The sequence below is a fragment of the Elgaria multicarinata genome, chromosome 19 (genome assembly GCF_023053635.1).
Source record: "Elgaria multicarinata webbii isolate HBS135686 ecotype San Diego chromosome 19, rElgMul1.1.pri, whole genome shotgun sequence".
Classification (NCBI taxonomy): domain Eukaryota; kingdom Metazoa; phylum Chordata; class Lepidosauria; order Squamata; family Anguidae; genus Elgaria; species Elgaria multicarinata.
Window position 1 is genome coordinate 12,399,382 of NC_086189.1, and position 27,862 is coordinate 12,427,243.

The following is a 27,862-nucleotide window of genomic DNA, read 5'->3' on the forward strand; positions in this document are numbered from 1 at the left end:
GGGCCTTGAAAATCAGCCTTCATCAGCCAGAGGGAGACATATGTTATTTGCCATACCCATTCACTTGGAAGGGCTCTTATGCAGTTGATTTGAGGGTGTTACCCTGATTCAGAGGTAACATCCTAAGAACATCAGAAGAGCCCTGCTGGATCAGACCAAGGGTCCATCTAGTCTAGTTCACACAGTGGCCAACCGGCCATCGGCCAGGGATGAACAAGCAGGACATGGTGCAACAGCGCCCTCCCGCCCATGTTCCCCAGCAACTGCTGCACACAGGCTTATTGCCTCGAATACTGGAGATAGTACACAACCATCAGGGCTAGTAGCCATGGATAGCCTTTGCCTCCAGGAATTTATCCAACCCCCTTTTGAAGCCATCCAGATTGGAGGCCATCACGACATCTTGTGGTAGTGAGTTCCATAATTTAACTATGTGCTGTGTGAAGAAGGACTTCCTCTTATTTGTCCTGGATCTCCCACCAATCAGTTTCATGGGACCACCCTCAAGCCAGGGTGTTACATATCACACGTCTTAGGAGAATTGTGCACAGAAATACTTAAGAATTTTCAGACAAACTGTTAAAAAAAAAGGAAGGTCTCAGAGTGCAGGATGAACTGAACTTAAAACTGGATAGATGCTCAAATTTCAAAATGAGCTGTGCAAGAAAAATGAGGACCTGGGAGAAAATGAAATGGGCAGATTTCCCTGTACCTTCCTGGGCATTCTGGGAAATATAATGGTGGCTGCAAACATGATGGAGTTTCAAGAGACAGGCGTTTGCTCTAAATGTGAAAGAGGGGAGGCAGTTTCACCTCTGTTTTCACAGCCAGCATTGAATTTGGGGAAGACTTGATCATAGAATCCTAGAATCCTAGAATAGTAGAGTTGGAAGGGTCTTCTAAGGCCATTGAGTCCAACCCCTCTGCTCAATGCAGGAATCCACCCTAAAGCATCCCTGACAGAGGGTTGTCCAGCTGCCTCTTGAAGGCCTCTAGTGTGGAAGAGCCCACCACCTCCCTAGGTCCTTGGTTCCATTGTCGGACTGCTCTAACAGTTAGGAAGTTTTTCCTGACGTCCAGCTGGAATCTGGCATCCTGTGCCTTGGAATCATAGAATAATAGAGTTGGAAGGGGCCTATAAGGCCATCGAGTCCAACCCCCTGCTCAATGCAGGAATCCACCTTAAAGCATCCCTGACAGATGGCTGTCCAGCTGCCTCTTGAAGGCCTCTAGTGTGGGAGAGCCCACCACCTCCCTAGGTCACTGGTTCCATTGTCGTACTGTTCTAACAGTCAGGAAGTTTTTCCTGATGTCCAGCCGGAATCAGGCTTCCTGTCACTTGAGCCCATTATTCCGTGGGATAATGAGCTCAAGTTACATTATTCAGTGGCCATGACGTCCAACCCTGGGCATTTCATGAAGCACAGCTCGCCAGAAAGACTGCAGAGGCCATGGAAAGAGGTGCAATTGAATAATGTAACTTGAGCCCATTATCCCATCATTTGCCCTGCTTAAGTCATTCCTTATGCCACGGGCTCTGGTGCTTGATTTTCACCTAACCTAGAAAGCGCCTGTGGAAGGTGTCCTTCAACCTTTGCCTACCCCAGCCTTCCCCAACCTGGCGCCCTCATCTTTTGGACGACAATTCCCATCAGCTCCAGCCGGCATGACCAATGGTCAGAAATGCTGGGAATTGTACTCCAAAACCTCTGGAGGGCGCCAGGTTGGGGAACGCTAAGCAAGGTATACCTGCCCGTGGCATACCTAGAGCTAAGATAGGGTGACCATATTTTGGAAACCAAAAAGGAGGACAACATGGTCGCCCCCAAGGGGGCGTGTCCAGTACCAAGGGGGCGTGTCCACCCGAACATAGCCTTGGTCACATGTCTGATTTTACAGCACACATTTAAGACAAATCTGTTCTACATAACATCTTAATGTTAAAATCACTGAAATAAAGAACAAGTGAGAGATTCAAAGTATCTGAAATTAACTTCACTCACTCCTACTTTTGTAGGTTTTGCTGTACTTTGAAGCTTTTGCTATACTCTGTGTGTTACATTCTCCCCTTCCCTCAAATATCTTTTCTGACTGTACCTTCATTCATTGCAAGCTGCTGTTGTTGTTAACAGGGTTTGCTACTGGCCCCAGATCTGTTTCAAACTTGGTATGGCTAAAGCTCTACCTAAAAGCTATCATGGTGCCAGCTTTCAGCTCTTTATCTTTAAAAGTGACAGTTTAAAAAATAATAATTTTAAAACCTCATTTTTTAAAAAAATCCTAAAAATCAATGGATGAACGGATCTGTTTCAAATTTGGTGTGGCTAAAGCTCTACCTAAATCCTTTCATGGTGCAAAGTTTCATCTCTTTATCTTCAAAAATGACGATTTAAAAATAATAATTTTAAAACCTCAATTTTAAAAAAAATTCCTAAAAAATCAATGGATGAACGGATCTGTTTCAAATTTGGTATGACTAAAGCCCTTCATAAGAGCTACCATTGTGCCAAGTTTCATGTCGTTATCATAAAAAATGATGGAGTTATAAGCATTTTTGTTAATTCCCATTAGAGCTGTTCTTTGGGGGGGGGGGGGAAATCCGGATTTCCCCTCCCTCTCCCAGATTTGCCATCAAAAACCCAGACAAATCCGGGCAAATCCAGTCATATGGTCACCCTAGCTAAGATGAACTGCTAACAAATAGGCCAAACAGGCTATTCGAAGCCCCCGCAATCATGGCCCTACATGAGCAGAACATTTCTCTGAGATGCTTCAAACGGCAGTCGCCAGAGCCCAGGCCCCTTCTTCCTAATTAGGCTCTTTTGCTGACATCAAAACATGAGCCAGCCAGAGGCTAACCGGAGGAAGCAAACGTACATCTGTGTAGGAAGCGCTTGTTAACATCTCTGTGACATTACACACACATTCGTTCCTCCTCGGAGGGAAAGCTGAGCGTGGGCGCGGGGGGTGGGGGTGGGGGGGGCTGTCTGCAGCTGCAATGTTTTCTCTCTTGACTTTCTTAATTAAGCCTTTGCAAAACAGAAAAGAAACCGGCCAGGGAACAGCCGAGGGCACGCTGGAGCACAAGTGACAGAGACGTCCCTTTGTTATTCGAGTTAATACTGCGAGCAAAGGCTAAGGAAGGCCACGCTTTTCTGCCAAAATGCAGCATTTCTAGAGCAGGGACAACCGTTTACAAAGGAGAAATTGTGGCTGAATTTCAGGGGAATCTGCTAACAAAGGGAGGATGGATTCCTGACTGGCAACACCCCCTGGAGCCCTCTTCATACCATTGAGATGATCTTGCAACTCCGGCCCTCCCCGCAACGTGCCTGTACAGCGGAAGTTGTAAACAGGGTTCTGCATGTAATCGGGGGACCCCCCTCCTCCAGACGGTGCAGGATTTCCAATTGAATATATAGTTGTATGTATGCAGATCCTCATTCACACCTTCTGTTGTAAGCATGGAGATGAGATGGGGCCAGTTTAGAAGAGAACAGGTCTATAATGGGAAAGAGTCACATCTCTGTGAAACCACCGGCACACCGTTGAGATACAGCTCTCCTGCAACGCCACAGAATAAGGCCGTAAAGATACAAGCACGTGCACGTCAGGGCAAGCGAGAAAAAGTATCATGCACAACAACTCTGCAGGAATTGGACTTCGTCGGGAAAGGGGGGGTGTAACATACAAAACACACACAGGGGCATGAAAGAGAAGTATGATGTAGACATAGGAAGACGATTGCTAGAGAAAGGAAGAGGGAGAAATCCTGACGGGCAGCCCAGTTCTTTGGAAACGGCAGGGAAGGAACGCCACTTCTCTTTCACCAGAAAAGGAGCAATAGCAATAAATAGTCTCAACTTTTTGGGATGGGTGGGTGGGGATATCATGTAAGGGCAGTAAAGGAATGGGAGAGTTGCAGAGACACAACGTTCTCTTTCAACGATAGCTTTCTTCGTGGAAGTAACCACAACCTGCTCTCAATCACACATGCGCCTTGAGAAATGGAAACAGGAGCCAACGTTGTCCATGGCCATGGCCATGGCCACACTGATTGTGGGAATTGAGGCCTAGAGGTGGGCAGCAGCGCCAACTCGAAAGCTGCCTAGTTGCAGCCTAGCAGCTGCTGAAGCAACGTTTTCTCCTGCTGTTGAGAGCTCCTATCTGGAACCCATTGATCCCTGGCTTGATTGATGGGGTAGAATTTTGAGCCAGAAGAATGAGGATACGTGTCCATCATCCAGTCCTTAAGCTCCTGTCATCGTCCAGGACCTCAACCCCTCATCCTCAGAAGATGAGGCTCCTGAGTCAACAGATCAGAGAGAGGGGTTGTTTACAGGAGGGCTTCATGACGTCCCCACCTCCTTAGCAAGGAAGGTGTCAGAGACCACGTCTCCCATATCCAGAGGGCCATATTGCTAACCTTGGCATTGGAGGGCTCTAGCAATGAGGATACCCCCTCCGGGGATGCTGAAACAGACCAGGCCCCTTTAAGGGAGAAGGCCTCAGTCAATAAGGAGGCAGAGCTAAGCAGCCTAAAACCAGCCGAAACCATACTTAAGGCTTGTTCTCGATCAGCTTCTTCATAGAGCAATATACAAGCAAACCTGTCTGTCTTCCAGCCGCAGCATCACATGAAGCTCTGCATGATTTCTATTTGTTGTATCTCTCTGACTCCCGTTGAACTTAACTAGCCTTCACCAAACAAGTCATAATGCTCAGTGACACCAGTTTCTCCAGGGCGCAACGGTGGAAACAGGGCAGTTCCAGTGGATTTGACAGCTAGAGCTCCAATCTTTAAGGACACTATTTAAGTTGCCCTACTGCCCGGATTGCATTAGTTCCAAATGAATACCACTGGCATCTTGGGCGACGGACTCTAGCTTATGCTCAGTTAATCATTGCGAATTCGTCAATGCCTTGTTTGCCTTCACGCTGCATTCCTCGCTGCAATGCTGAGAAGCAAGAAATGAACATATAGTGAAGCACAATGCACTTTCTGATTTAATTAAATCTTTATCTGGAGCAAATTAACATGTCTCAATGAGTCCATTGTTCTTTGGAGTGGAGTGGTGTGATGATCCCACCACGTTTATTTCTTAAGAGTGTATTTAGGGAGCTTTTTTATGGCATTACCCACATTTAATAAGAGACTCTCCCTCCTCCAGTGCTGCCAACTATAATTATCTCATAGTTCATTAAAAGACATCCCTGTTCCAATCCTTACCCAGAAATCTTTTTTAAAAAAAGGAGTTGGTTGGTCAGAAGAACAGACAATCACAAGGAATTGATACAAAGATATCAGGTGGGTGTTTTATCAGCTGGGGAATTTTCTCGAGTTGCTTTTGCAGGAACAAAAGGAGAACAGCTATTCATGTAGATGTTATATAGGGGGACCGGGGGCTAGCTTTACATCTAGATTCTTAAAGCACAGGAATAAATTACTCCTCTAAAAGGAGGCCTATGTCCCCTTCCCTGGCCTGGTTCAGACAACACGCGAAACCATGCTGCTTAACCACATTTAAAGCCCTAAACGGCTTGGGGCCAGGCTATCTGAAGGAACGCCTCCTCCCATATGTACCTGCCTGGACCCTAAGGTCATCCTCAGGGGTCCTTCTCCGCGAGCCCCTGCCAAAGGAAGTGAGGCAGGTGGCTACCAGGAGCAGGGCCTTGTCTGCTGTGGCACCCCGGCTGTGGAATGAGCTCCCTAAGGAGGTTCGCTTGGCACCTACATTATATGCTTTTAGACGCCAGGTGAAGACCTTTTTATTCTCCCAGCATTTTAACAGTCTATAAATAAATTTTGATGTTTTAAATTTGTAATTTTGCATTGCTGCTGTTTTTATCCGGCTGAGCTTTTATATTGTATTTTATATTATGGTTTTATACCGTTGTTTTATACTTTGAATGGTTTTAATTTTTGTGAACTGCCCAGAGAGCTCCGGCTATTGGGCGGTATAGAAATGTAATAAATAAATAAATAAATAAATAAATAAAGGTTAATGCATTCCCTTAACCATTTTGTGGTTAAACAGGACGGTTTAGCGTGTTGTCTGAACCAGACCCCTGCGTTCTTTAGAGAGGAGGAGACCAAAATGTCTTTTTGAAGCAGATTTAAGCAAGCGTTGCCTTGACTTAAACATACTAACAGGGGGAGTTTCCTGACCATCTAAATTCTGAGAGGGTCACAAATAAAACTGCTGTGTTTTAACTGTAAAGACCCACTTCCTTTGACAATTTTTGGGGCCTTGAAACATGTACAGAATACGGAATAGGTGGATTTATTTGCATAGGTGGATTTATTCTCCTTACACACATTCTTTTCCCAGGACCATTTCAAGAATGCCTCCCCACTGCACACACACACACCCAGCTTGTGGAATTCTGTTCCAACTGAAATCCACCGGGCCCCATCATTACAGGATTTCAATTGGGTCCTAAAGATTTCCCTGTTTTACCTATGAGGACTGTACTGCGTGCTTTCTTTTAAGGTACACACTGGCCCTTTCTACACCTAAGGGTTATCCCAGGAAAATGGAGGGATCGTCCCTGCCTGTTCCCGGGATCCCTTGGGTGGCATTTGGATGAACACGATCCTGGGACGATCCCGGAATACGGGGCTGGTGTAGACATGCCCACTGTCTCCCACCAAGAACAGAGCAAGAACCAGCGGACGCCGAGGATTTGCTAAATGCTCCATTGCTCTCTCACCTGAAGCAGACAGAAAAAGATGGAGGGGAATCAGAAAAATGGATCAAGAGGTGTTTTTTTTTTAATGGACAGGCTCAGCTAGCTAGGAAGGGATAATGGCCACCGTAGCTGTAATGATTGGCAAGTGGAATGTTTAAAGTTAGAACAGGGGTGTCCAACTCAAATGGATCAGAAAGCGACATTTCCCACACAAATCCCACACTTCTTTTCTGGCCGCTTGGATGAGAGGCATGACTAACGCAGGGGCCGCGATCCAGCACACTTCTAGACCTCTTAAAGGGAAGGCGGCAGATAAATAACTCTCCGGTGGGTGTTGTCCTTGTTTTGAACACTTACACCTTGAGTTTTAGAGAGTTGGGATCCGCACACCCCTCTCAGATTTTCTAGGCTCAACATCTGACTGGGGCTTGGAGAAAGATGAAATTTGGAGCTTATCCCCCACTTTTTTTGGCATACATCTTCCTCATCTCAGGGCCATGGGGGACAGTTACCCTTTTGAAAGAGCTACGGCCACGGGTGGGTCTGATCCCTCTTGAGCCTCACAGGTGAGCCCACATGGTGGGATGGGGGGTTCACATCATGCCTCAGGAGACCCTGGAGTGGGCCCGGCTGGGGAGTCCTTCTGGCCGTACGTTGGACACCCCTGAGCTAGAACACCAAAGCATCTGAAAGAGCTTAGAAGAAGCCACAGAAGAAGCCACAGAAGAAGAAGAAGAAGAAGAAGAAGAAGAAGAAGAAGAAGAAGAAGAAGAAGAAGAAGAAGAAGGCATTCAGCTTAGTGACCATGACACATGGATGCCACCAGTCATCCAGGAAGGCATTCTAACCTTATAGGCAACGCGGGCTGGGCATTTCTTTCCCAGTCCAAGTGGAGGTGACATGTGTCTCAGCATTTCATACATGTCTGTGTAACTGATGCGGCCACTTGGAACCGGAAGGAGGGGAAGAAAGAGAGAAGCAACAGCCAGAAGGAGGGAAGATCAAAGCAGCGGGGGGGGGGGGGGAGGGCAGGGGAGGAAATTTTTTAAAAAGCACAAACAAAGAGGAAAACAGAAAAGGGGGAAAGCAGACAAGGAGAGAGAGAGAGAGAGGTCCAGTTAATTAGATTAGATTGGCTGTTGGTTTTCAAGGGGAAAAGAAGCAAAACAGAGAGAGTTAATCAAGAGGTTTTCTCCAATTTCATCTCTTTGAGTCTCCTTCCATCTGCTCACTAATAAATATATAGAAGAGATTTGAATAACTGCATTAGCAGTCCGGGATGGTTGATGTTGGACAAAGGGGTGGGAAGGAATGGGGTTAAAACCATAAAAGGGGAACATCAGGGTCTGGGACCTCTATATTTTCAAACAGGGTTTTGTGCATGTGTGTAAAGTAACTATAGTCGTCATGCCAAGGAGAGCTGGTAGGGAGACTTATGGGACAGTCAGCTGTGGCTGAAATGAAATCGTTTCCTTTTTCTTTTTGTGGACTTTTGCTTAATTTGGAAGTGACATGTATAGTGGGTAAAATAGAGATGGAAGAACGCAACTCCCCTTTACATAAGAACATAAGAAGAGCCCTGATGCTGGATCAGACCAAGGGCCCATCTAGTCCAGCATTCTGTTCGCACAATGGCCAGCCAGCCCTCGGCCAGGGATGAACAAGCAGGACATGGTGCAACAGCACCCTCCCACCCATGTTCCCCAGCAACTGGTGCACACAGGCTTACTGCCTCGAATACTGGAGGTGGCACACAACCATCAGGGCTAGTAGCCATGGATAGCCTTCGCCTCCAGGAATTTATCCAACCCCCTTTGAAAGCCATCCAGATTGGTGGCCATCACAACATCTTGTGGTAGTGAGTTCCATAATTTAACTATGCGCTGTGTGAAGGAGTCCTTCCGTTTATTTGTCCTGGATCTCCCACCCATCAGTTTCATGGGAGGACCCCGGATTGTAGTATTTTGAGAGAGGGAGAAAAATGTCTCCCTTTCCACATTCTCCACACCAGGCATAATTTTGTACACCTCTATCATGTCTCCCCTTAGCCTCCTCTTTTCCCTCTAACATTACAGACATAACTTGAGCAGTGAGGCAATGTCGCTCTGTGCATGACCAGAGACACTGTGCCCTTAGGACAGGCCTGCCAGAGCCCAATTTTGCAATCGTGTGGATGAAAGACGAGAGTTTCGTTATCTTATTTTGGCAGGCTCTTGCTACTGTGAACCTACTCTTGCTGCTTACAGAACCTTTGGTTGCTTTATGTTGACCGTTGCCTCCCAACTCTCCTGAGTTCCATGATCCCCCCTGCCTCCCTGCCTTGATGGTTGTGTGCTGCCAAGATCTTCCCTTCGGGTGTGAAGGCAGATGGTAAAAATAAAATTTATCCTGGGCCGTGGTCAGATGAAGAATGAGAGCCAGGAGTCGGAGGCCAAAAGCCAGGGTGAAGAGACAGAAGCTAAAAATCACGCCTTGAGCGTCAGACACACAATTCCTGCCCAGGCAAAGGTCCAGACTAACCTAGAAGTCTTTAGAGAATTTCCAGGTTAGGGGCAACCAATGCCCAGCTTTGGTGGACAGAGTGACTCCAGAACTCAGGAACATTCAGGTGGTTATTGCCTGAATCTATGGAGGGATGAGCAAGACCATTTAGGCAAGCTCCCAATGATTTGCTTTCTTTCCTCCTCCATCGCCATCCCCTTTCCTTTTGTGTCATGTCCCTTACCGTTGCTGTGCTTCCTGCTTCTCTTCCACAATAGGGATGGGCAGAATCACACGGGGTAGAAAGAGGAAGCAAGCAGCGACTACATGGCCCATTCAGTGGCCGTTTTTTTATAGCACAACCTCTCCCTGCACATGGCAGGAAACAGGGCCATTATCGTTACGGCTGAGAAGAACTGGATTTTCCAGGTCTTATTTTGTAGCGGGAAAAACAACAGAAGGCGCGGGAGACACACAGGAGGGTTGCTGTGTCGTCAAAACGACCCGCGAAGATCTGTGAGCGGCCAGCCGTGATCATGCTATAAAACGCTCGTCTGCTCAGAGAGAGAGAATGGGGAAAGAGAAAAACAGGGAGGTTCTGGCTCCTGCACATCAATGGCATTTGCCCTCTGACAGTTTCCCCCAAAGGGAATATATCACACACACACACCCTTTACCCCACTGCAGATAATATTTTGACATGTCACAGGTGGGATGAAAAGGTGGAGAACGCTCCAACCGAGTTGGAATGGATAAGACTGCTATCTATTTGGATGTTCACTTTTCTTGCTTATGACCTGGGGCGAATCTACACAAGCGTTGTTTATTACCACTGTAAACGGCATCTTTTCTGGCGAGTTTAAACGTCACGGGGCACACTCAGGGATTAGAGCGTAACTTACCTTTCTCTTTCCCGTAAGTAATTCATTAAACCAGGACACACTGTATCTTGTGTCACTTTAGCTAGGAGTTTTTAGAAGTCGGTCGTTACAGTGATGCGCCCACTTCCTGTTCTCCTGCCTTCTCCCTCTCCACCCCAAATGTTCTACGATCGCTGCGCATGACAAACGCGGGAAGCTGTTGTTTTCGGTGCCGAAATCGAATGAACATGCTTGCCTAAACAACGCACTTTTAAATTTCAGAGACACGCAGCGCTAATGAAGATAGGGGGCACATACGACCTCCTGCAAGGCCATTAAAACATCAAAAAGTTAATACGCTGGAAAGAAGGAGAAAACCACGATGACGCAACGTTATGAGACGAGCGTCACATGTTGCCATCAGTTATCGGACCCCATCATTAATGGTGTTTTTCATAAGTGTAGATCCCACCTGGCTCCCAGATTTTAGGGTGTAGCAGGGCTCCCCACAATCACTCCCACTCCTGGTCTCCAGGAGTTCATATTTGCAAAGCTGACTGTCTCATAAGTCGGCCCAGGCCCGGGCAAGTGGGATTAGAGGTGTGCATGAGGAAAGAGATGCATTATGGGAACAGGAGCATGAAGTGGGGGAGGGGTCATTGGTCATTCCTGTTCAGGCAACGGGTTAGTTACATTCCAGGTCATTCTTCTTTTTCTTTGCCTTCGCGATTCAGACTTAATCTCTTTCTTTCTTTCTTTTAAGAAGAAAAGAATTAAAAGTTCTAAATCAAGGCAAAAAAAAGAAAAAGAGGGAAAAAATGAAAAGCTAATAGACTGCATGGGGTTTTCCGAAATTCCAAACCTTGTATGCTACCCTATGAGGGCAACTCTTCCCTAATCCCAGGGGTGGAGCAATCGCTCTCAATAAATTGTACATATCTTTATAATGTATCCGGCAACTGGAAAGGAAAAAAAATAATAACCGTAAGTTATGACAAAGAAAATTTTCTGGGACAGGCGAATCCTTCCCAAGACCTCATGACACTCTCCTCCTAAAAACATGGCAAAGAAAGAAGAAATGTGAAGGCCACGTTTAGAGTTCAAAGCCCCTGTATCTCCAGTGGAGAACGAACCTTTATTCTGAACTAGGAAGGACCATTGCTTGAGTTGCAGTGAAAGAACGCTGCCTCCCAGTGCAATCCCTGTGCATGTCTACTCAGATGCTCCATGGGGCTTACTCCTTCTCAGGTAGGTGTGTATAGGACTGTAGCATCAATATGGAATTACTGTTGGTTACTGTTACTGTCCGTCGCTCCAAATGACAGCCCAGATAGATGCAACGGCCATGAGTCCCTACTATCAGCTTCGCCTGATACACCAGCTGCACCCCTTCCTAGAGTCGGAAGACCTAAAGATGGTGGTACACGCGCTGGTAACTTCAAGGGTCGACTTCTGCAATGCACTTTACATAGGGCTACCTTTGTGCCTAGTCCGGAAACTTCAACTAATTCAAAATATGGCAGCCAGGCTGGTCACTGGTACACCTAGGGGGGACCACATTACACCGGTTTTAAAATCTCTTCACTGGCTGCCAATTCGTTTCCAGACAAAGTATAAAGTGTTGGTTATCACCTTTAAAGCCCTACATGGTTTGGGTCCAGGCTACCTGCGGGATCGCCTTCTCCCGTAAAATCTGCCCCACACACTCAGGTCCTCTGGGAAGAATTTACTTCAGTCAGCAAAGACTAGGCTGACAACCATTACCCAAAGGACCTTCTCTTCTATTGCTCCCAGACTGTGGAATGGCCTGCCAGAGGACTCATCAACTTAACAGTCTTTAAGCATTTAAGAAAGCTATGATCTCTTCCGGCAGGCCAATCCAGTAGAATTTTAGGGTGTTTTTAGGATGTTTTAATAATGTATACTATGTTTTTAATTCAGTTTTATGTATTTTATACTGGTTGCTGTTCCCTGCTTGGATCCAAACGGAGAGGCGGTAACAAATAAAATTATTATTATTATTATTATTATTATTATTATTATTATTATTATTATGTATATGGGTTTAATTTAAAATGTTTGCATTTATTTAAATCGAATCAATAAGCATTTATTTATAGACAAACATTTCTTTAAAGGCAATATGTTTAGGGTGACCATATGGAAAAGAGGACAGAGCTCCTGTATCTTTAACAACTGTATAGAGAAGGGAATGTGGTGTAGCGGCTAAAGTGTTGGAGTGGGAGTCGGGAGATCTGGGTTCTAGTCCCTACTTGGCCACGGAAACCCACTGGGTGATTTTGGGCCAATCACAGGCTCTCAGCCCAACCCACCTCACAGGGTTGTTGTTGTGAGGATTACATGGAGAGGAGGAGGATTATGTACACCGCCTTGGGTTCCTTGGAGGGAAAAAAGGGCGGGATATAAATGTAATAAATAAATGATAATAATCTCAGTAGGTGTCCTTTGTATTATTTGCATGCAGCACTTGGTGAAATCCCCTGTTCATCACAGCTGTTAAAGCTGCAGGAGCCCTGACCTCTTTTGTAGCTGGTCAAATGTAATCCTTTTTAAAAAGCTAGATGGAAGTGTATTGGTAGATTCCTTTGACTTATTTTTCCTGTCTTGAGCAGCTTTTACTACTCCATTGAGATCGCCTTCCAAAAATCACTTCACCTTCAACGAACTCTAAGATGACTTCAAAAAGCTTGCGATCAAATAAACCTTGCTTCTGATTAGGTGCATATAAGTAAATCAGTGTGATCTCCTTATTCATCAGATTCTCCTTCAGCATAATAGATCTCCCCTCGACATCTTCCTTTTGGTCAGTTACTTCAAAAAGAATGTCAGATTTGATACAAATTGCCGCTCCTTTAGTTTGGTGGATGCGCAGACAGTGTAAATATTTTCCAACACCTAATTGACCCAGATATTTTCTTAACATGGCTTCCTTGAAGGAAAACCACTTCTCCTGTCTTAAAAAACGGTCTATTTTCCTCCTTTTAACATTACTGTTAAGACCTTTAACTTTAAGGCTTAAAAGAGATATTTTATTCACCACAAAGCAATTATTTCAATAGACCAGTTATTACAAACTACATACACCTTTTGTTCTCAAAGTTTCGTATCGTTGCACAATAAAAACAGATGAGAATGGTTACTTCTCTGTATTGGAAACCTTATAGCTCACTGTTAAGGATTCACTTCTTTGTATATTTGGGGGCGGGGGATTCTTGGTTTCATCTGTAGTTGCCTCTATTAATGAATTCCTTCCTCTTACGAATCTCACTTGCAGTTCATCATAAATAAGCTGTCTAATGTGGTCATAAATAGGAGAGGTACATCTTTCGTTTTAACACCTTTAACACCCTCAATAAATATAAACGCATTACAAAAATCCATAGCTTGATGTTCTTGGTCAGTTTAAATAGACAAATTTCAAATGCATTAAAAATATCCCAAATGGACAAAAAGATATTCCCCGTTAATAAAATGCCCTCTCTTTCATATTAGTGTGTGTGTGTGTGTGTGTGTGTGTGTGTGTGTGTGTGTGCATTTCAAAGTGGTCTAAAACCATGATTTCAAAGATAACATTTGATTAATTGAAGGGAAGGATGCAACAGGATAGTTAAATTTATTTCCCGTGGGACAGAGAGCAAACTAAAGGCAAAAAGGTATTTCGGCTGGAATCCTATACCTACTTACCTGGGAGCAACCCCTATTGAATTCAGTAGGACTTACTTCTGAGTAGACATGAATAAGATTGTGCTGTTAACCGCATTTCCAGAAATCATATAACAATTTCTAGACATCACTAGCAAGGTTGTTTTCTTTCTATCCCCCACTTTTTTTGCGGGGAGGGGTTTCCATATCAGCAAAAGGGAAATTTCCAAGTCATGACAACAGTTTTGTTATCGCTTACATATCACAAACTTAGCTTTCAGTGTTCACCCCATCTCCAGCTGTGAGTGGATTCACACAACCACACTTATTCGTGTGATCGTTGCCTTTTTTGGCTAAATGGCGGCATAAAAATGCATAAATAAACAAATAAATAAATAAATTAGCGCACCGTCATTTGTTCAAAGGCAGTTCGTCTAGGCCCACTTTCTACAACCTGGTGCCGTGCTGGACTACACTTCCCAACATCCCAGCAATGGTGATGAGAGTCACAGTTCAACACATCTGGGGAGCACCTGGTTGGAGAGTGCTGTTCTAAGCACCCACTGCAACAAGATTCACAACGAAATAGCTTTTTCATCAGTACTCAGATTATGGTGGGGGTGGGTGGGAGGTAGAACACACCTACCCCAATCCCTTCCATTTTAGCTCAGTTATGCTTAGCTTAGCTAAAGACATCATCAGAAGTGGTAAGGAGGTGTGTCTAATTTGCCTCCCCGCAACACAGGGTGTAATCTGATCGTCAATCACTTTTAACACAATGATCCTATACATCTCTACTCAGACATACGTCCCAGGGCACTTTCACACGTCGTACTCAGGGCGCTTCTATCCGCCCCCAGTGCACCCTGAAAACGATCGTGTAACTTGCCTGTAAAAGAGACGAGGAAGAAACGTCCTTGCCGCCGGCGGCGCCACCCAACTCCCTCCTCGCCAGCCGGCTCAGAGAGCTCGGCAGAAGAAGGCGGGGTGGAGAGCTTCTTCCGCTCTCCACCCCACCTTCTTCCGCTGAGCTCTCCGTCCCAGCCATCGAGGAGGGAGGTGGGTGGCAGTGCCGGCAACGGCAAGGACGCTTCTTCCTCGTCTCTTTTACAGGCAAGTTACACGATCGCTTTGGGGTCGCTCTGGGGCCGCATGGAAGCGTCCTCAGTACGACGTGTGGGAGTGCTACCACTGAGCTAAATGGGACTTGCTCCCAGGTAAGTGTGTTTAAGATTTCAGCCTTGGGCTAAAATGTTTACGGCGACCCTATGAAAAGGAGGACAGCGCCCCTGTATCTTTAACAGTTGTATAGAAAAGGGAATTTCAGGAGGTGGCATTTGTAGGCACGCAGCCCCTGGTGAAATTCACAACATCTAAAGCTGCAGGAGCCCTGACTTCTTGACCAGATACAAAAGAGGGCAGGGCTCCTGCAGCCTGAACTGTTGCAATGAAGAGGGGCTTTCATTTGCATGCCTACAAATGACACCTGCTGAAATTCCCTTTACAACACAGCTGTTAAAGATACAGGAGACCGGTCCTTCTTTCCCTATGGTCACCCTAGCTAAAATAGTTTACGCACTCACTTGAAAGAAGGCCTGTTGAGCTTATTGGGGCTTGCTTTTGAGTAGACACACGTAGCATCAGTCTTTTAAAAGGTCAATCACGGGAAGAAAGGATTGAGGCGATGAAACAGGTTGACGAGGAGGGATTCTACACGTCGTACTGAGGGTGCTTCCATGCGCCCCCAGTGCGCCGCCAAAGCGATCGTGTAGCTTGCCTGTTCGAAGAGACGAGGAAGAGGTGTCCTTGCCACCGCCGCCGCCCACCTACCAACTCGCTGGCCGGGTCGGAGAGCTCGGCGGAAGAAGGCGGGGTGGAGAGCATGGAAGCACCCTCAGTACGACGTGTAGAATCCCCCAGGATGTCTGATGAGAGAGCAGCTGTCCAAAGGCTATTGCACAAGGGCGTGACATGGGCATGACAGAACATACATACCAGGCAGCTGGGTCATATTCTGCCCAAACGCGAATGAACTCGTCGAGATGGTGGGGTCCTAGGATGGAAGAGTCTCTAGTCAAGTACTCAAAGTTGTCCATGATTACAGCCACAAACAGGTTCAACATCTGTAAGGGGGGGAGGCAAAGGAAATAAGACCAGGGGGTGGGGGGAGGAAAGACATTAACCTCTCTTACTAATGAGTGAATGCAAAAATAAAAATTGAATTCATTGTTTCCAGGGCCAGCCCTACTATTACAGTATTTCAAAAATTTCAAAAATTTCAAAGGGGGAAATGTTCATACCGCCTGCCATTAAAGTGTTTAATGCCAAGTTTGCAGCCCAGCTTTTATATGCCTCCAACATCTGGAGAGGGGGATTAACATCTGAGATAGATAGGCTGCAGACAAGGTTTTTGAGGACCCTTCTTCAACTCCCAAAGTGTGTCCCTAATTCTGTATTTTTGTTGGAAACCGGGGAAAGCTCTCTTTCGCTTAGGGCTTGGTGGTCTACCTTAAAATTTTGGATGGAAGTGAGTCTTTTGGGGAGGGGCTCAGGTCTGCTTCCATGTCTGGCTCAGGACAACTATGTGAACAGCTGGTCCAAGCTTCTTGCCAGGGAGGCAGCTTCAATCGGTCTCTCCTCTTCCCTCCTCCTTAATCTGGGCTTGAATTTTGCTTTTAAGTCTGTTAAACAAAGACTGTGGGACGTAGCCTTCTGCGGCTTTCACACTCGCTCTCATGTTTCTTGCTCTCCCAGTGCATTGCACGTTCATTACGCTGGGCCTCTTCAGCTGGCTGACTATTTAAAGAACCTGTCGGTGGCTAAATATCGTATTGCTTTCTCCAAGGCCAGATGCAATGTTTATTCTATTGAATTACTTCGGGGCAGATATGCTGGTGTCCCTTCTCAGGAACGACGGTGCCCCTGTAGGAACATGGAAGTGGAGACGATGGAGCATATCCTTCTGTCCCGTAGCTTTTATAATCAGGCCCGCCATCTTATGATCACCCCACTGTTGAGCAAACTGTCCAGAAGTTCAGACAAATTTTATGTTAAGTTTCTGTTGGAAGATAAGTCCTCAAAAGTAACTTTGGCTATTGCTAAATTTCTTACAGCGGCGGCCAGGATTAGGGCTCTCTGTGTATTAGATGAAAGTTGATAATCGCTCTGACTGTATGATGTTTCATGTTTGATGCTTGTTTTTTCATGGATCTATGGATCGCAATAAAGAAGTATGGTATGGTATTTCTTCGATTGTAAGACGCCATCGATTGTAAGACGCACACTAATTTCAGTACCACCAACAGAAGAAGAAAAAAACCCTAAGACACACTTGCGATTCTAAGACGCACCCCGTTTTTAGATATGTTTATATGGGGGGGAAAGTGCGTCTTAGATTCGAAGAAATAGGGTAAGCCAGTAGTGGGGAACATGGGGGCCCTGCAGTTGTTATTATTATTTTATTTTTTATTTATTACATTTATATCCCACCTTTTTTCCTCCAAGGAACCCAAGGCGGTGTACATAATCCTCCTCCTTTCTATTTTATCCTCACAACAACAACCCTGTGAGGCAGGCTGGGCTGAGGGTCTGTGACTTGTCCAAAGTCACCCAGTGGGTTTCCTTGGCTGAGTGGGGACTAGAACCCGGATCTCCCGACTCCCAATCCGACACTCTAACCACTACACCGCACTGGCTCTGGTGCCGATGGTGCCATTTTGGCTACGTAAAGATCCAGACTTGGAGAACGAGTTCACTGTTAATATATAAGACTACCGGGATTCTCTTCCTTCGTCGTCATAGTATTTTACATTGTTTGCTCTCTATCTACTGAAATAAAAGGTTCCTTTAAATCCCATATGTGTTCAGAGGAAGGCGTCTTGCTGCTGTGTTTTACCGATGGCTGTGTGCGTACGGGTTTCAGAGAGGCAGCGAAACAAACGAACCAAAGGAAGTGAAAGCTGGGGCCAGCACAGCACGCATAACATTTGGAAATATCACTCTTCAAATACTGGAAAGGTTGTCACACAGAGGAGGGCCAGGATCTCTTCTCGATCCTCCCAGAGTGCAGGACACGGAATAATGGGCTCAAGTTAAAGGAAGCCAGATTCTGGCTAGACATCAGGAAAAACTTCCTGACTGTTAGAGCAGTACGACAATGGAATCAGTTGCCTGGTGAGGTTGTGGGCTCTCCCACACTAGAGGCCTTCAAGAGGCAGCTGGACAGCCCTCTGTCAGGGATGCTTTAAGGTGGAATCCTGCATTGAGCAGGGGGTTGGACTCGATGGCCTTTGGGTCAAGCAGATCCCTATCAGCTACTCAGGAGGAGCTGAGGAGCTTGGAAAAACCTGTTCGGGGCACAGGGGCAGCAAGGCACAGGACGGCCACCGACTCACCAAAAAGGAGCAGAGGAAGATGAAGGAGACAAAGTAAAAATAAGCAAAGTCACTGCCACACTCGTTTTTGCTGAGATTGGAGTCTTCATCGCAGGCTTGGTTGCTGAGGCACGCAAGCATGATTTCGTGCCAGGCTTCCCCGGTGGCACTCCTGCAAATGGAACATGGGAAACTGCATTATGTTGAGTTGGATCACCCGTCTCTCTTAGCTCGGTATTGCCTGCACTGACTGGCAGCAGAGACAGAAACCCATTCCAATCTACGGCAAAATACACCAGTAGATCCCAATCTACCTTCTGGCCACCCCTGGGCCGGATCCACACTACTGCTTTAAAGCGCTTTATAACAGTTTTATAGCGCTTTAAAGCAGTTAAAGCGCTTTATAACTGTTATAAAGCGCTTTAAAGCAGTAGTGTAGATCCTGCCTTGGTCTACATTTTCTAAATAAATAAATAAGGGGGAGATTCAGGACAAATAAAAGGAAGGACTTCTTCACACAGTGCAGAGTTAAAGTATGGAACTTACTACCACAAGATGTAGTGATGGCCACCCATAAGGAGGGCTTTAAAAGGGGGTTGGACAAATTCCTGGAGAAGAAAGCTATCAAGGGCTACTAGCCCTGATGGTTGTGTGCTATCTCCAGTATTCGAGGCAATAAGCCTGTGTGCACCAGTTGCTGGGGAACATGGGTGGGAGGGTGCTGTTGCACCATGTCCTGCTTGTTCATCCCTGGCCGATGGCTGGTGGGCCCCTGTGTGAACAGAGTGCTGGACTAGATGGACCCTTGGTCTGATCCAGCAGGGCAATTCTTATGTTCTTAAATAAAGAAAGAATTTGGAACCCATAAATCTGGGAGAAATTTGGAGGGGGGGATTTCAGAAACCTCCCTACCATCAAACCAAACTGTTGAAAGCATAACGACATTGCAGAGAAACACAGCTTAAAGATGCTGAAAATGTGGCTTGGACTTTTGGCTGAGATACAGAACTTTAGAATCGAACCTGGAGCCCCCTTTTCCATCTTTATTTTTTGAAGACATTTATGGACCACCTTTCATAAATCTCTTTACACACTTACGGATGGGAGCAAAATCCCGGGAATAAAATCCTCTAGATACTAAATCCGAAGGGGGAATAGATTCTTGGGGCCATGCTCTAACAAAAATTCCTGAGTGGCTGCAATTAACTTTAACTGCATATTTAAACTAAACCCAGGTTTGGAAAGGAAGAACAGAAGTAATATATAGCTGTATACTGACAAGGGTAGGGTGACCATATAGACAGGAGGACCGGGCTCCTGTATCTTTAACAGTTGCTAGAAAAGGGAATTTCAGCAAGTGTCCTTTGTAGGCATGCAGCACCTGGTGAAATCCCCTCTTCATTGCAGAAGTTAAAGCTGCAGGAGCCCTGCCCTCTTGACCAGATTTAAAAGAGGGCAGCTTTAACTGTTGCGATGAAGAGGGGATTTCACCAGGTGCTGCACACATACAAATGGCACCTTTTGAAATTCCCTTTTCTATGCAACTGTTAAAAATACAGGAGCCTGGTCCTCATTTCCATATGGTCACCCTGGATAAGGGTCACTGTGCAGGCCTAGCTAGTGGAAGCTTATAAACAAAAAGTGTACGTTTAGCTTCAGTTCAGGCTCAGTGTAGGCATTATTATTATTATTATTATTATTATTATTATTATTATTATTATTATCTTAATTAATTACATTTTCTCTTCACTTCCCACTGCAAAAACAGCCTAGCCATGCACAACAGAGGCCTGGGATTAAAAAACAAAAAAGTAAACAACAAACAACTCCTCCTAAAAATATAAACAACATCAAAGCATCCAAAATATTGTTTTGATGGAGGCGAAAATACCAACTGAGAAGCAGGGAGGAGGGGAATATACCCATGCCTTTGGCAATGTATCATTTCCAATGGATGTAGGAGCATCTCAAGGTTGTAGTGGGTTTCTGTCCGTGAGACGTTTTTAGAAGAGTCTCCTGTGTTCAATCGCTTCTCTCCCCAAAGAAGGGCATTTTCTCTCTGTGAACGCTTGCCCCGTTTTATGGAGGCAGGGAAATTTCGAAGAGCAAAGGATTTCTCAGAGAGAATTACGAAAAGGGTGAGTTTATCGCAGCCTGCTCTTCAAAAGCTTCCATTCCTATGTGCTTTGAGGACGGAGCTGAAAGGTTGTTTTGGGTGGTGATGGGTATAAAACACAAGTCCCGGGGCACGCTGATCTCTTGCACGAGCTCCAGCGAAATGAATTAAAAGCTTACAATGTCGTAAGATCTGAAAGACTGCTTTCTCCTATTCGAGCCTGTCCAGAGCTTCGAGGAGGCCCTTCTCTCGGTTCCATCACCCTCAGTGGCATGACTGCTAGGGACATGAGAGACGGCCTTTTTGGTGGCTGCTCCTATGCTGTGGAACTCCCTGCCACAAGAGGCTACGTTGGATCTTTCTCTGTTGTCCTGCCAGCAAGCAACGTCGTTTTTATTAGGGCTGTGCACCGTGACCTGCTTCCAGCTTGAGGTCTGGGCCTCAGTTGAAGCCGTTGCCCAGACCACGACGGACGCAGGTAAGCCACCCTCCCCCTGCCCCCTTACCTGGCTCTGCCTCCACCACCGGATGGACTGCGGCGGTGGCAGCAGAGCCAGGTAAGCCTCCCTCCCCCGACTTACCTGCGTCCGTCGTGGTCCGGGCGGCGGCTTCAACTGAGGTCCAGGCCTCAAGCTGGAAGCAGGCTGAGGACTGTTTCCGCCATGAGGCCTGGTCCTCAGTTGAAGCTGTCACCTGGACCATGACAGACACAGGTAAGCCCCCCTTCCCCCCCCACTTACCTGCGTCTGGAGCTTCGGACTGTTCCGAACCGCTTCGGACCATTCCGAACCGCTTCGCGCCGATCCGGACCTCCCCCGATCCGCTTTGGAACCGGGCTTCAGAGATCCAGATCAGCCCGCTCTGCTTCAGATTTGGGGATCCAAAACGGAGCAGAGCACAGCCCTAGTTTTTATTCAGGCAGGCCTTTGGCACATAAACTAGTCTGCTGCTGAATGTGATCTCGCCATTCAGGTGCGGTTTATTTTACTGTTGTGTTTTCAATTGCGTTGTTACATTTTAATTATGCTTCTGTTTTAATCTCTGTTTTATTATTGCAAGCTGCCTTGAGCACCATTTTTGGAGGAAAGGCAGGGTATAAATTTAAATAAATAAATAAGTAAACAAATAACAAGACAGCAGTCTGTATTAGAGTATGATAAGGTAATCTCTGGCCAGTGGCTGAGTACAGTTTGCCAAACCTCTCTGGAGGTTGCTAAGACCTCCAGTGAAGCCTCTCACCTAAAACACAACACATTTCCAAAGCCTCTGTCCCCTCAGAGAAGGTAGAGGAAGCAGGGGAGTTGTTCCCAACTGAACTACTCTTTTGAGGCATTCTCCTCAAGCCATGGGCTCAGGCTGCTTTGCGTCCACCTTTCGTTCGGCCTAACAGTCTTTAAAGTATCTTCAAAGCAAGCTCAACTGTATTGCGTCCAGTTCTGGGCAACACGCTTCAAGAAGGATGCAGACAAGCTGGAGGGGGTTCAGAGGAGGGCGAAGAGGATGATCGGGGGTCCGGAAACAAAGCCCTACGAGGAAAGACTGAAAGAACTGGGCCTGTTTAGCCTGGAGAAGAGAAGGCTGAGGGGAGACATGATTGCACTCTTCAAGTACTTGAAAGGTTGTCACACAGAGGAGGGCCAGGATCTCTTCTCGATCCTCTCAGAGTGCAGGACACGGAATAACGGGCTCAAGTGACAGGAAATCAGATTCTGGCTGGATGTCAGGAAAAACGTCCTGAGTGTTAGAGCGGTATGACAATGGAACCAATGACCTTGGGAGGTTGTGGGCTCTCCCACACTAGAGGCCTTCAAGAGGCAGCTGGACAACCATCTGTAAGGGATGCTTTAGGGTGGATTCCTGCATTGAGCAGGGGGTTGGCCTCGATGGCCTTAGAGGCCCCTACCAACTCTACTATTCTATGATTCTATGAATTCTAACTATTTATTGATATTTATGAATTGTTTATATTAACAAAATTTCTAAGCAATGTACAAAAACTAGCCTTCATACAGAGAACACGATTACTTTCTTGGAAATGCCTACCGAAAAAGGCACCGTATTTCTTCGATTGTAAGACGCCATCAATTGTAAGACGCACACTAATTTCAGTACCACCAACAGGGGAAAAAAAACCCTAAGACACACCCCCGATTCTAAGACGCACCCCGTTTTTAGAGATGTTTATATGGAGAAAAAAGTGCGTCTTAGAATCGAAGAAATAGGGCATGTTTGCAGTAGGCACCAAAAAGCCAGCAGGGTTGGTGCCTATGGAATTTGTGGTGGTATGGAATTCCATAGAGCTGATGCTTTCAGGTGGATTCCTGCACTGAGCAGCGGGTTGGACTCAATGGCCTTAGAGGCCCCTTCCAACTCTACTATTAGAAGAGGGGCAGTGGTTTTTAATACAGGCACTTGGTTTCTCATTTACCGGAAAAGCAGCATCAGAGCTTGCAGAAAGGTTTGGAAGTTGTTGTGTCGATTGATGGAGGTGTCATCATTCAGTGCAATGTTTCCAAATACCTGGGGGGGAGAAAACAGCCAAAAGAAGATTAAAGGGAAGCTCCTCGTAGTCACGACAAGTGTTGACAGAGGGTGGAAAAAGACAGTACAGGTTCTGATTGGCTGGTGTATCACACAAAGCAGCCTTCACCAACCTGGTCCCCTTCTGGATGTGTTGGACCACAAGCCCCATCATCCTCATCCAGCAGGGGATGATGGGGATTGTAGTCTGACATGTCTTGAGGGCACCAGGCTGGGCAAAGCTGACATACATTCTACCGAGTGTGAATTCAGTGGCTTGGATGTCCACTGGAAGAGAAGTCTGCCCATGCACAATTCCTGATAGCAGAAGTGTCTTGGGCCCCCTTCCCCCAGAAAGGTATGGGAGGGGGAGAAACTAAATTAGTTTACATTTGAATACAAACTGACCTAATTTGCACTTCCCAAACTAATATTCGAACCACAGTGCAATTATCCTCCGGTTTTCGCATTTCTCAGAATAATTGTGGGACAGTTCTCCGATCAGAAAACGTAGGAGGAATTGATTGCAAAAAATGCATATATTATGGGAAATTATTAAAAAAATAAAAAAAGTATACCTATTTTATGCATCCACAAATGCTCACAAAAATGACTTCGGATTTTCATGCCGATTTTAAGAATATGTTTTAAGTCATTGGGAAATGAGATGGAAAGGACTTGTGCTTGAAAAAACATATATTATAGAAAGCAAAAAAATACAAATTCATTGATCCCTAGTGTGGGGGGGCGGCCTGCGGCTTGCAAAGGGAAGGGAAATCAATAATCACCTTCTTCGCCCCTTGACCAGTGGGATACTCCACTAGGTTAAAGCCTTTCCCATAAACCGAAGGAGCCCTTCTGTTTGCAGAAAAGGAAGTCTACATCCAAGCCAGTGTAACTACAGTACAAAATCAAATTAGTTTTCTACCAGTTTAAATATCACGATGTCTCCCCCAAAGACTCCTGCGAACGGTTGTAATTAAAAACAATAACAACTGCTTAAGGGCTTGTATTGTCGATATGCCCTTCAAGTAAGGTATATCCGCACCAGTTGAGCTTTGTACAATTTTTGCCTGAAAGTATTGAACTACAACTGAGACGATTGTTGCCAACGTACTCTTAAGGCAGAGATGGCGAACCTGCAGTGTGCATGCACCCTTTGGAGGATGCCCATCCAGTTCTCTGGGGCCTCTCCTCCTCAGCCACTCCTCTCCTGTTCTTCTAATCTGTTGGCTGTGGAGGGAGGGGATCTTCCTCTCTAGCTAATATGGAAATGCAGAAAATTGCAGGTTTGGGCCCTTTGCCTAAAGTCTTGATCCAGATTGGGGGGGCCGCATGCCTGCAATCTACACTGGGGAAAACCCACGCGTGTATGCATGGATGGACGGACAAACGGTGTGGGGGGATGTGTGTGTGTGAGAGAGTGGCATGTGTGTGTGTGAGAGGTAGCCACCCACTTTTGGCTCTGGCCCCATCCACCATTACCCACCACGGGTAATGTGTCATTCCCTGACACATTACCCATGGAGAAATGTGTTCCATGGGCAAGACGTCCCCCAAATCTGCCTTAGGGTAAACATTGGGAAACATGTGTCAGATTGCAACACGTTCTGGTCAAGGTTATGGAAAACCAGTCCTATGAAGAAAAGGTGAAGGACCTGGATATGTTTAGCCTGGAGAAGAGAAGATGGAGGGTGGACATGATAGCACTCTTCAAGTCCCTGAAGGGCAGTCACATATTGTAGAAGAGGGAAGGACTAGTTCTAACAGGTTTCAGTCACAGGAGGGTAGATTCCATGTAAACTTTAGGAGAACCTTCTTGATGGTAAGAGCAGTTCAGTAATGGAACCACTGCGCTTGGGTAGTGATGGCGGGGTCTCCCTCACTGGAGCTCTTTAAGCAGAGGTTGGGTGGCCACAAATTGGGGATCCCCTAACTCTGGATTTCCTGCATCAAGCAGGGGGTTGGACTAGATGGCCTTCAAAGACCCTCTCTCACTCTACAGTTCTATGTACAGTCGTTTTGGGACACTGCCTTAGACACGTGCACTACTAGAAGGTATGATGATGGCCATTACGTTAAATGACTTTAAAAGTGGATTAGACGAATTAACGGGCCTGTTCAGACGACATGCGAAGAAGCCATGGTTAGGCCACTAACCCCTTTGCAGTAAATGGTCAGTGAGCGTGTTTAAACGGTGGTTAGGTAGCCAACGTGGTTAGGAATGGTTCGCACGACACGCTAAGCCATAACGTTTAGCTCAAAATGCCGAAGCGTCGTGGCTTAGCGTGTCGTCTGAACAGGGACGATGGAAGTCTATCCATGGATTTTACCATTCGTAAGTAAGTAAGCCGATCCCCCATTGGGCATTGGCTTCTTTCAGTTACAGCTCCGCATTTACCTGCATGCCAATAATGGCATAGATGAAGAACAGCATGGCAATGAGGAGACACACATATGGCAAGGCCTGGAGGAGGGGGGAAAAAGGGAAAGCAGAAGTGTTGACACAGTAACATACACAAGGCTAATTATATATTGTACACAGCCACACCTGAATAAAGAGCCACATATTCATTTTCTGTATTTTCTGGCGTATAAGACTACTTTTTAACCCAGGAAGATCTTCTCAAAAGTTGGGGGTCGTCTTATACGCCCAGTATAAGATGACTTTTTAACCCAGGAAGATCTTCTCAAAAGTTGGGGGTCGTCTTATACGCCCAGTTCTCTTATACGCCATATGCATTGTTCGTGTGTGTGTGCGTCACACACACACACACACACACACACCTATCTATCTATTCCCCACATCAACATTCATACAACATGTGGGGGAACCAAAACACAGGAGTTTAGGGTGAGGGATGAATGCACTTTGCAATCTGGGGTGACTGGCCAGACCCATCCGACCACTGGCCACAAGGTGTTTTCTTGCAGTAAAGGAAGATGTCACCTTTTAAGAGCAGGGGAGGTGATTTTAAAGCACTGTGGCTGCTCTCCCTATAAACAGGCATTTTTTCTGTCCAGAGGTGTGCTTGCAGCAGGGTGATGGACCTGTTCTGCAGGTGGCAACATGGTTTAGTTAAAGAGTGCCTACTGGTAAGCACTTGTGACATCACCAACCCACAATCCCTAGTTTGATCATGTAACCGCTTTAATAATGTATGTACTTTATACCAGGTGAAGTACAAAGTGTTGGTTATCACCTTTAAAGCCCGACATGGTTTGGGTCCAGGCTACCTGCGGGATCGCCTTCTCCTATACAATCCGCCCCGCACACTCAGGTCCTCTGGGAAGAATTTACTCCAGTCAACAAAAACAAGGCTGACATCTAGTACCCAGAGGACCTTTTCCTCCGCTGCTCCCAGATTATGGAATGACCTGCCGGGAGAGGTTCGTCAACTTAACTGTCTCCGGGGTTTTAAGAAAGCCATAAAGACTGATCTCTTCCGGCAGCCAGTTGAATTTTAAGATGCCTTTTAATAATGTGCTGCTTTTAATGATGTATTAGTTTTGAATGTTTTAATTATATGTATTTTATGGAGTTTACATTTATTTATTATTATTTATTTAGAATATTTATATACCGCTCCCCAATGAAAAATTTCTGAGCGGTGTACAAGATAAAATGAAAATAAAAACAGAATAAAACAGTTAAAACAAAATTTAGAAGAAGCAAAAACAGAGATCCAAGGCTGCATATTAAGGAAAGGCTTCTTGGAATAAAGATGTTTTCAGGAGGCGTCGAAAGGAGTACAAGGTCGGAGCCTGCCTGACCTCCAGAGGCAGGGAGTTCCAGAGGAGGGGGGCCACCATGCTGAAGGCTCTTCCCCTGGTGGACTCCAATCGGAAGATGGATCTATGTGAAACCACCAGGAGCAGGCCCTCGGATGACCTCAGTGACCGGGCAGGTTGGTAAGGGAGAAGGCGCTCTCTCAGGTATCCTGGTCCCAAGTTGTTTAGGGCTTTGTACACAAGTACAAGAACATTATTATTATTATTATTATTATTATTATTATTATTATTATTATTATTATTATTATTATTTAAACAAAAACTAAACAATAGCATTCAGAAGAGTGCCAGGTTGACTGATCCACAAGAACCTTAATATATTATTAATATTATTATTATTATTATTATTATTATTATTATTATTATTATTATTATTATTTAAACAAAAACTAAACAACAGCATTCAGAAGAGTGCCAGGTTGACTGATCCACAAGAGGGGGAATGAAACCGAGGGCTGGCACACCCCCGGTATGGGGGCATGTGTTCTCTCTCTCTCACACACACACACACACACACACACACACACACACACGTTGAAAAGTGGGAGTGGTTCAAATGGGGAACACCCTCCTTGTTGGCACTCCCCGTAGCGTATGTCTCACCTTGAAAGACTGGACGAAAGTCCATAGTAGGATCCGGATGGTGTAGCCCTGTCTCAGAAGCTTGATGAGTCTTGCAGCCCGGAAGAGTCGGAGGAAGCTGAGGTTGATGAAATTGTCCTGCGGAGAGGAAAAGGGTTTTGTGTCCTTCAGACACGGATGCGATCGGAAGCCGCAGCCCGCAAAAAAGAAAAGAAAATTACCAGCTTCGCGTTCTAAGCAGCAAATCGGCCACCAGAAAACCTTCCAAAAGAAACATTTGTCAGTGCAGGTCACTCCACATGCAGCATGTATCGAGAAAACCCCTCTCTGCAAGAGTCCCTCCCTCGGCTAAAGAAGGAAGGTAGCAAAAAGGTCGGGGAGGACAGAATGGGCCCTCCAAGGGGACTCTCGTCTTTCGGCACGTTAAAGGAAGGCGATGCGGTTGAAGGCTTACAATCCGTGTCTTGAGAACGTCTAAAAAAATAATGTCATGTAAGCCGAAGACGTCAAGCACCTCCTCAAGGAAGAGATCAGGCAAATTGATTTAAACACCTTCGTTTACAGAGAAGAAAAAGTCAAAGCCTAGATGGAGAGAACAGGCACGGCTCTGAAGTTAACGGGAGTCTTCCGACAAGGGTATCGACCACACTTACGAAATAGGAGGGAGGCCCAAGGCCTATTGCCCCCCAAATGTTTATAGATGTTAAATGTCCTCCGGGTAAGAGCACCCTTTGAAAGGAGATGACTTTACAACAGCTCAATCAATTTGCCTTTTTTTTTTT

The 27,862-nt window shown here is 45.9% G+C and overlaps 1 protein-coding gene across 1 annotated transcript in view; it reads right to left on the bottom strand.

Annotated features, from left to right (window-relative positions):
* CACNA1B (calcium voltage-gated channel subunit alpha1 B) overlaps positions 1-27,862 on the bottom strand; it is a 292,665-nt gene that overhangs the window by 21,706 nt on the left and 243,097 nt on the right. The window contains exons 34-39 of the mRNA XM_063144790.1: positions 27,102-27,218; positions 25,108-25,173; positions 22,615-22,706; positions 18,092-18,242; positions 15,693-15,820; positions 7,542-7,638 (exon numbers count right to left, since the gene is read on the bottom strand). Coding sequence (XP_063000860.1) covers positions 7,542-7,638; positions 15,693-15,820; positions 18,092-18,242; positions 22,615-22,706; positions 25,108-25,173; positions 27,102-27,218 — 651 coding nt within the window. The remainder of the gene's footprint in view (positions 1-7,541; positions 7,639-15,692; positions 15,821-18,091; positions 18,243-22,614; positions 22,707-25,107; positions 25,174-27,101; positions 27,219-27,862) is intronic.